The sequence below is a fragment of the Gobio gobio genome (assembly GCF_949357685.1).
Source record: "Gobio gobio genome assembly, chromosome: 22".
NCBI classification, from domain to species: Eukaryota; Metazoa; Chordata; class Actinopteri; order Cypriniformes; family Gobionidae; genus Gobio; species Gobio gobio.
The window spans coordinates 24,808,565-24,818,115 of NC_137118.1; the positions used below are offsets into that span (position 1 = coordinate 24,808,565).

The following is a 9,551-nucleotide window of genomic DNA, read 5'->3' on the forward strand; positions in this document are numbered from 1 at the left end:
AATCCACCTTCCACTCAAATGTAATTCATTATTTTGTGTATGAAAACTGATCACTTTAATATTTTATTCCTCATTTGGCTGGGCGATAGCGCCTATTTGATCCACACATGATATGATATGCTGCCTGTCATTCAATGATAAACAGAGTACACGGACAGAATACAAGCATGATACATACCAGATTCTCCAACCGTCTCTGCCACCTCCTTCCAGGCCTGGTGTCTCCGGTTTGTGTCCCAGTATGTAAACAATGATTGGTCGTAAAGGACCGGGTGATTACCCACCGCAATTATTAGCTTTTCCTCCATTTTAGATCGTTCTTCACTCTTCATTCACCAGTGTTTTAAACGAACGCTATTGGCTAGCGTCTGCTCTAGGATATTTGCATAGGGTGATCTGATTGGATGACGCCTGCGTTGGCGCTTGAAAAGTTGAGAAATCTTCAACTTTTGCCGCTTGCAACCTATGCTTGCAACGCGAGTGAAGCGACGCAACGGAACCCACAATTCAGTTCGGCAACGCATGACGTCACCCATTCAAAGTAAACGAGAAGCGTTGACTACGGCTTAACTCCAAGCTTAACTCCAAGTCTTCCAGAGTCAAAGCCGATTCAAAAGACCGCTGTTCGCCAGCTTCTGTGTTTACGAGTGGCACGCAGAACCTCCGCAACTCGTACCGTCATTATGTAAAGCCCGCCCACCGACTCTACACACGCTGTGATTGGCCTGACCAGAGTTTGGTTTTTCCCAACGGGGTAATCCAGCCCCCGGAAAGTGTACCTTCCATAGGGGCAGCCATTGCTAACCAAGCCATCACCTGCTGTTAGCATCCCATTGACTCCCATTCACTTTGGCCTCACTTTGACAGCAAATATCCACCCCCGAAAAAAAAAATCCCCTAAAAAACAATTGCATAAAGGGCAGAAATAAAGAATACGTCATGAAATGATTATTTCAACATTAACAACTTGACAGCTCAATAATAAACCATAAGAAAACATAAGATCAAGTACGTGAATTTGCAACAGAACACATGCTATATTATTTTACATTTGATTATTTTATTTAATTCTAAAGAACTCTTAGCCTATTTGGTGCACTTATGACGCCTCATGATGTTCCAAACCTGTATGAGTTTCTTTGTTCTCCTGTAGGCCTACACAAAAGAAGATATTTTGAAGAAAGTTTGTACCAGGCTGCTTTGGGGGCACCATTGACTTCCACAGTAATCTTCCTACGTGTTCAACATAACAAAGAAATGTATACATGTTTGGAACAACTTGAGGGTGAATAAATTATGACAGAATTTTCATTTTTGGGTGAACTGTCCCTTTAAGAAGTCATTCTGAACCAGGCCTAATCACTTTTTTGAATTTTAAAAATGTTTATTTTCTTTGAATAATTTACTTAAATTATGACTATATTATCGTGTAATTATTTGTCCCATTTTTATCTAAATATTTTTTAAATGTCATAAACTTTAAATGACAGGATTATTTATTATGTATGATATAGCCTAAATAAATGATAAATTAATAATAACATTTATTAGGCTAGAATCTATAAATTAACCTGTCTAAAAAAATAATAATTCTGTCTGCCAAGCTCTGATAATGTATTGGAATATTATATTAATATATTATCCATTAAAAAAAACTATAGGCCTACCTTTAGAAGCACGGATGTGTCTGTCACATAGACTGGTCTGTCACCACAGTCAGACAGTCTGAGACACTGAAATGCTTCTCATAAAGTGTGCAGTTGGCCTGAGGTTCATCATGAGTTACTGGACAGACCCATTGATACCTTTTTGATATTAATTCAGTTCTATATCTGGAGATCCCCTTGCGTTCTTCAAACGGTGGACGCAACGCAAGCTCGACATGTTTTTAAAAAACCGCGCAAGTTTACAGGCACACTCTGGCACAGCGCATGTTCTCGAGACTCCGCCGCTATAGCAACAAAGCCCGCAATCACGCACAAATGAGCTCCTGTACTACTTATTGTGAAATTGATTCTTTATATTTGCTATCAGTATTCTCCACACTGCAAACTCCGTATGTGTTTATTGAACTATGTGTGGACCTGTGTAAAATACGGGACAAATCGCGTCCCGTATTGGTTTGATACGGAACGCGTCATTTTGCTTGTAAATACGGGACGATTCCGTATTTTACGGGACGGGTGGCAACCCTACGCTAGGGTGCGTCTAGATTTCTAGGCTAGCAAACTGTCCTTCAATACCCCGGTTGCAGGAGTACTGTTATGTCGTTCGACTGCTTGTTTATCGTCACCTGTGCCAGCAGATCCAGCAGGAGTATCCGACACTGTTTTCCCTGACTTCTTCACACCTTTCCTCTTTTCAGATCCTCCCATTATCGTTGTTCCAAAAATTCAAGACATTAATAAATGGAAATTCTCAACAAAAAAAAAGTTTCGTTGTAACTATTATAAAACAGTTTGGGATTGCTGAGCTCACAAACGTACATGTGATCAGGGCGCCATCTTGCACGCCTCCTCTACCCTGAAAAGTTGTATTGAAATTCACTCAGGGAAAAATGTATGATACTTTAATGTTAAAGGCCTGAAAATAACCTAAATATAAAACTGCATTTCTGATCATGTTGTGATTCAAATTTGAGGATGATACTCTAACAAATGTAGCTTCTGTAAGCTTTTATGTCAAAAAAAATAAAAAAAACCTCTAGGCGTCCTTTCAAAAAGGCCCTTTATTTCAGAAGATTTGTAATTGTAAAGAGTAGCGTTTCATTCAAATAAATCTGCAATAAACTGCTAATTATAATGGATATATACAGTTACTGAAAAACTAAAGCAACTATTACAGAATTTACAAAGTGTAAAAAACTAATTTAGTTGATAAGAAGTGCCAGTCTCCACTGCGGTGTGCTCTCGCAAGATGATGCCTTTTGATTGGTTACAACGTCCATCAATCAAACCTTTGTTGGCAAGGCATTGGCTAGGCATTGCCTGCCTTTATCCAACCAAAACCATAGCCGCTTTGACTGACACCTCACGGAGCCTGTAATGCGCTTCCTGTATATAATGAGTCATCAGAAGGCCTGTGATTGAAGGAGAGAGACCTGGGAGGGTTTAACTGGAGCTGAAGACTCTAAACTGCAGGGGAGATCCTCAGAATACTCGCTATTGCATTGAAAATGGACGTGATTAATTACTAATATAACTCAAATACGCTCAAGTAAATGAAGGAGGATTTTTTTGTTCGCCCCCCTCTATTTTTCAGAGTGGACCCTTACACTTACATGCTGGTGTTTATTGGATTCGTCCGATCGGATCTGCACGATAGGAGATGAAAGATGAGTAACTGCATTTATTATGCTGATGTTTAAGTGGCCGGTCCTTTAGCATTTAATTAAATGCTAAATGAAGCATTAAATTAATAATTTATCATTTCATTAATCCTTTAATGCACCACTGCGGATTGAGAGGTTAAACTAATACAAGGAAACATTATTTAATATTTTTTATTCATATGCAAAAATATAGTAAAAATAAATAAATCAAAGTATTTACCAACACATTTTGATGCATGCACAGACATCTAGCATTTCTGAGTGATGATGATGCAGAGGAATCACTGAATCAAAGTTTTGAACTGAGTCAATGAAACAGGTTCAAACTTTTTAATAAAGAAAACGTCCAAATGAAGTTTGTAACTATTCAATAAATGTGTTCAGATCGATGCGCGCTCACGGCTCCGCTCATATGAATGATTCACGTTTTAGTTGCTATGGCGACGCCTGTTATGAATTCTGACGCAGACTCAGACACGCACCGATTGTGTTGTTGATCTGTTGTTGAGAGAGACGACTGAGGCGATTTCACAAACTTTTGCAGAATATTTTCTGTGCTGACCTTGAAATTTTGAAGCTGTTTGGAGGAGACGAGACTTTTATTCTGGAAGAACATCGCAGGAGATATCCTTTACAGAGTTACATTTTTGAGTTGTAGATACTTTTATCTTATTGTTCTTTTCTTATTTTAGGAGTGTCGAGTTTGATTAATTCTTTGTTTTTGTTTTCTTTTTTTTTGGAGGAGTATTTTTGAGGAGAGTTTATTGTATTGTATTGTGTGTTGTTTTGTTTTGTTTTGTGTTTTGTATTGTTTTTGTTCCAGATTGCAGGAGGATGTCGATGGCGAAGATGATGGGTGAAAGAGAAGGTGAGTGCTTTAACGTTAGTTATGTTATGTTACTGAAATATTTCAGCCTCGGGCCGCTCCATATCCAGGAGAGCTGCTTTCTCTCAGACGGCTGGTCAGGAGGTTTGGAGACAGACAGTGTTCTGATGACCGTGATCAGGCCTGGGCCGGTTGCATAAACCGTTAAGACTAGTCTTACAAGTTAGACATACATTTTTTTTTCTTTAAGACTGTTCATACATTTTTTTAAATCAGTTACATAAAAACATAGACTTGCCTAACTGCTAGTGGCTCATACTAGATCTTAAGACACTGTCTTAACGTAATGGCTTAGTTTATGCAACTGGCCCCCAGGATACGCTGCCAGACCAGACCCAGATCACAGATCCAGGAGCTTCCTACACATTTAGCGCTTCTGTCTTCTGAGTTTTCTGTTTCTGTGCCCACAGGTCAGACTGACAGGAAGAGAGCGTGGCAGAGCGGCAGCCGGCAGAGCCCAGATGATCATGGACGTCCGTCCACTCCATCTAAAGGCTTTCGCAGAGGTCAGAATAGGCTTTTATTACACAAGTTATGGCTCAGTTAAAGGGTTAGTTCACCCAAAAATGAAAATGATGTCATTAATTACTCACCCTCATGTCGTTCGACACCCTTAAGACCTTCATCTTCGGAACACAAATGAAGATATTTTTTGTTGAAAGCTGATGGCTGAGAAGGCCTCAGATAGGCCTCCATTGGCATTCAGTACACAGGGTTTTTCCTGGGTCAAAAATGGTCTTCGGTGGTGGCTGACAGACATGACACACGCACGCACAGTAAAAAAAGTCCCCTACCCACATGATCTGCAAGCGCAATACTGACAATACATTTTAAATAAATTCAAAGAAAGTTTGTAACTTTTGCTTATCTTATTTTGATCCCACATGAAAAAATACTATAGTATATTATAGTAAAATTACTCTAGTAAATACTATAGTGTTTTTGAACTGTACTATAGTAAATATACTACAGTAAATAAACAAAGTGTAGTAAATACTATAATATAATACAATATACTACAATTTACTGTAGTATCTTTACTATAGTATGGCTCAAAAACACTATAGTAATTTTACTATAATATACTATAGTATTTCTTCATGTGGGATACCTTGATGTTTGTTTTTGTTCCTCATTTTTACACTATTTACTGATAATTGTTTTGGTATATAATCATATCAATATTAAAAAGTAGTTTTTAAAAAATGAACAAATAGCCTAATTTTCTGCCATATACAATTTCATAAAATTATCAGCTAGCTAACAACAACTTTGTTCTGGGTTCACCTCACAGTCTAAACTAAGTGATTTATAGGCTATTTATTTTACTACACATTATGAACATAAATAAGCTGAAAGACTGGATAATTAAAACTAACTCTTACACCCACTCTTGCTAAATTGTGTAAGCACACTTGTGTTCTCATTTCAGGTGTTCTGAGTAAATTTAAACTGATTCGTTAGTTCAGTGTTGGACAGATCAGTTGTTCTAACCAGTCGTTAAAATGATTCGGTTCATTAGGTTGCGAATCGGACATTAGCAGACGCGTTGTGTGCGAATCCCGTCTGTTAGAACATCGCGAAAGATTTGTCAACACACAGAAAACACTTCATAACTGGACACGATTTGTTTCCCGTTTATTGAAAGTATGCTTTATGTCAGCTGGTCAGAGAATCAGTCAATGTTTTTTGAGCGCATTTCACACCCAGCGGCAATGAAAGGAAAACATCGTCTGATAGCGCCACGTGCAACATGGATTCGGTCTTCCGACCTTTTGATTTTTATTAACGTAATATGTGAAATATTAGAAAGCTAAGAATGCTTATTTTGAAGACAGAGAGAGTGCGAGCGAGGGAGGAGCTCTGATCGTCTCTCTGTCACTCAGTTACAAGCGCAGCATCTATTCTACATCATTCATAAATCACAATAGCTCATCAAATAAAGCTTTGGCGGGACAAAAATTTGTTTTGGCGGCCGCCAAAAAATTTTCAATGTAGGAAAAACCCTGGTACATTTACACTCACAAGACCCATAAAAGGCACTTAAAATGTCGTTACAAAGTCCATCTCACCACAGTGGCTCTACAATAATTTTACGAGGCGACGTCAATAGTTTTTGTGCCAAAAAAAAAATCAAAATAACGCCTTTATTCAACCTCTTCTTGTCTTCCGTGTAGGCCTCCACGACGCATGCGCGAGAATATGACGTAGCGCCGGCGTTTGGGTGAACTAACCCTTTAACAAATAATGTGTCATTGAAAATAACAATTTCATGTGACCACTGACATTGATTATTAATATTATTAAAAATGTCTTGACCAGGCACCATGTCCACATCATATTTGTCCCTCTCTGAGGACAATATAGTGAGGCGGTTCTGCAGAGAGTCGTTGAGCCTTAGCAGCCGAGGCTCGTACATCACGAGCTCAACAGGTGAGACTGAAATAAGGCTGGGCAGTGTACAGTCACATTGAATTTCATTTTACTGGTGACCTTTTTTTTAAGTAAAACGTAAGTTATGTCATTTTATCACTGCCTAATTGGACGTCAGAGATGTTTCTAATCATTCAGTTTTGTTTTCTTCATTTCAGAAAAACCCACAGAATGTAAGAAGAGGAAACGAGTTCGTTCTTTCCTCAGGAACGTGTGTAAGGCTGTGAGGCGCTCGCTCCTCTGCTGTTGTCTCAGTGATGTGGATGTTGTGGAGTCTTTTGTTCCTCCAGCGGATCTGGAGCCAGAGCCCGATCCTGGTCCATCATCACCTGATCCAGATCACTCCGGCGTCAAGCCAAATAATGGTCAATCTGCAGACATTATTTCTCCAACATTGTTTTAAACAGAATTATTATCGTCTTGTTTGCACTGATATTTTTAATATAAAACAAAGGATCTAGCAATCACAGATCCAGGAGCTTCCTACACATTTAGCGCTTCTGTCTTCTGAGTTTTCTGTTTCTGTGCCAACAGGTCGGACTGACAGGAAGAGAGAGTGGCAGAGCGGCAGCCGGCAGAGCCCAGATGATCATGGACGTCCGTCCACTCCATCTAAAGGCTTTCGCAGAGGTCAGAATAGGCTTTTATTACACAAGTTATGGCTCAGTTAACAAAATAATGTGTCATTGAAAATAGAAAGTTGAAAAAAATAAAACATAAAGTAACAATTTCACCATTGACATTGATTATTAATATTATTAAAAATGTCTTCAGCAGGCATCATGTCCACATCATATTTGTCCCTCTCTGAGGACAATACAGTGAGGCGGTTCTGCAGAGAGTCGTTGAGCCTTAGCAGCAGAGGCTCGTACATCGTCGATTGGAGGTGGAGTGGCGATAGATCGGATAGCCGAAACGAACAGGGCAGTTGGAGCGACGAAGAGTGGATGTGCCATCCGCTGCCAGGTCAAGTTCCCGTCGAGCCAACGGAGACTTCAAATGGCCTTATGGAGGCTTCACCGGTGAACACGAGCTCAACAGGTGAGACTGAAATAAGGCTGGGCAGTGTACAGTCACATTGGATTTCATTTTACTGGGAACCTTTTTTTAAAGTAAAAGTATTATTTATTATTAAAATTATTAAAGACATTATTTCTCCAACATTGTTTTAAACAGTATTATTATCGTCTTGTTTGCAAGCTCATACATTTCTCATATTTTGTTTTTCAGACTCCTTTGAGACTCTCTATAACGTGGGAGAGATGATTGGATCCGGAACTTTTGGGAGAGTGTTCAAGGGAACACGGAAGTTTGATGGCAAAAAGGTAAAGCAATCTTGCTGAATTGTACAAACATTTTTGCTCTTGCATGCATCAAAACATTCTTAATACAGATGGGTTAATACTTAGATGCTCAAATCGTAAATGTTATGTGCAAAGTCAGGCGCTTGAATACCGTTATTGAACGCTGTTTTTTTTTTTGCAGGTTGCCATCAAGCAGATGCACAAGATTGACAATGATCGTTATCTTGATATTGTAAGTTGGTCAAAAGTTGTATTTGTTGTTTAAGTGCTGTTTGTTGTTTAAGTGCTGATTACTGTAGTCAATACACCTGTAGGAAGCATTAGGTGTAAATGTAATAGATCAATAAACCTGGAAAGGCTCTGATGATCGTGTCTGTAAAGATCAAAGAAAAGTACATTTAAAAATGATAGGTTTTCTTCAGATTTTTACCCAGCTAACCTTCTGTCTACTACTTTTCTCTAGCCCGGGCATCCCGAACCTCTCGTTACAGAAGTGGCGCTGCTGCTAATGATGAGGCATGAACCCATAAGCCCCTACGTCGTCCGACTGTACGACTGGTTTGAACATCCTCGGACATTCGTTCTCATAATGGAGTTCCCTGACCCCTGCGAGAGCTTGCTGGACTTCATCATTCGTCATTCGTGTCAACTGGATGAAACAACAGCACGGGTCATCCTGCGACAGGCTGCGCTGGCGGTACAGCACTGCATCGAGCATGGCGTTTTTCATAATGACGTTCATGCAGAGAATTTCCTGGTGAAGACAAACACGTTAGAGCTCAAGCTGATCGACTTTGGCTGCGGTCAGCTACTTAGTGGTGATGGCTACGAGACAAAAATATACCGTGGTGAGTATTTTTGGAGTGTGGAAACCTGGATGTAGTGACTTTCTGATTATTTGATGCTTTGAAGAAATTGCTCAACAATGTGCAAAAATGTCTTGCTCACAGGATTACCTTCTTACTGCCCACCTGAAGTCTTCACAGAATCTCGATTCCACGCCGTCCCAGCAAATGTCTGGGCTCTAGGGGTGTTGTTGTACCTGATGGTTAACGGACGTTCTCCCTTTGGCAATAGAACGGAAATCACACAGGCCAAAGTTACATTTCAGAACTCCAACTTATCCAAAGGTGAGTGAAGAATATCGATAAACACACACACATAAAGCAAAGGCTCTGTTTAGAAACAGGTAAAGGTGAAGTATGTAAGATGTTTCAAGTTGAAATGCATTCAGTTTATAGTTCACCAGATGCTGTTTTCATAATTGCCAACATTCGTGTCACATGGTCATCATGACTAACCAGCTCTCTCCTTAATAAAATGTGTACAGAATGCAGTGATCTGATTAGCCAGTGCCTAGCCCGGGATCCAACGAAACGGCCGACGTTAGAGCAGGTGTTACAACATGAATGGATTAGAAATGATCTGGAGAAGTTCAGGAGAAGTTCAGGAGATTCACTCGATCAGTGATTTCAGGTGTGAGGTAGTGTAACAGTCAGAGTAGGATTAATATCATTTATCTTCAATTCTGGATTATTTGTAGTGAGGTTTTCAAATTTGTGTTCATGTTCTTGTTATAGTCAAGTCAAGTCAGCTT

General features: G+C 39.5%; 1 protein-coding gene across 1 annotated transcript; it reads left to right on the forward strand.

Annotated features, from left to right (window-relative positions):
• Positions 1–3,803: 3,803 nt before the first annotated feature.
• Positions 3,804–9,092, forward strand: LOC307118379 (uncharacterized protein; the record flags this gene model as incomplete). The annotated part of the gene is made up of 10 exons (XM_079803991.1): positions 3,804–4,199; positions 4,628–4,723; positions 6,540–6,650; positions 6,809–7,015; positions 7,185–7,280; positions 7,428–7,691; positions 7,881–7,975; positions 8,136–8,186; positions 8,418–8,802; positions 8,905–9,092. The coding sequence occupies exons 1-10, from the start codon at positions 4,166–4,168 to the stop codon at positions 9,090–9,092; spliced, it is 1,527 nt and encodes a 508-aa protein (XP_079660117.1). The 5' UTR covers positions 3,804–4,165.
• Between the last annotated feature and the right edge of the window lie 459 nt (positions 9,093–9,551).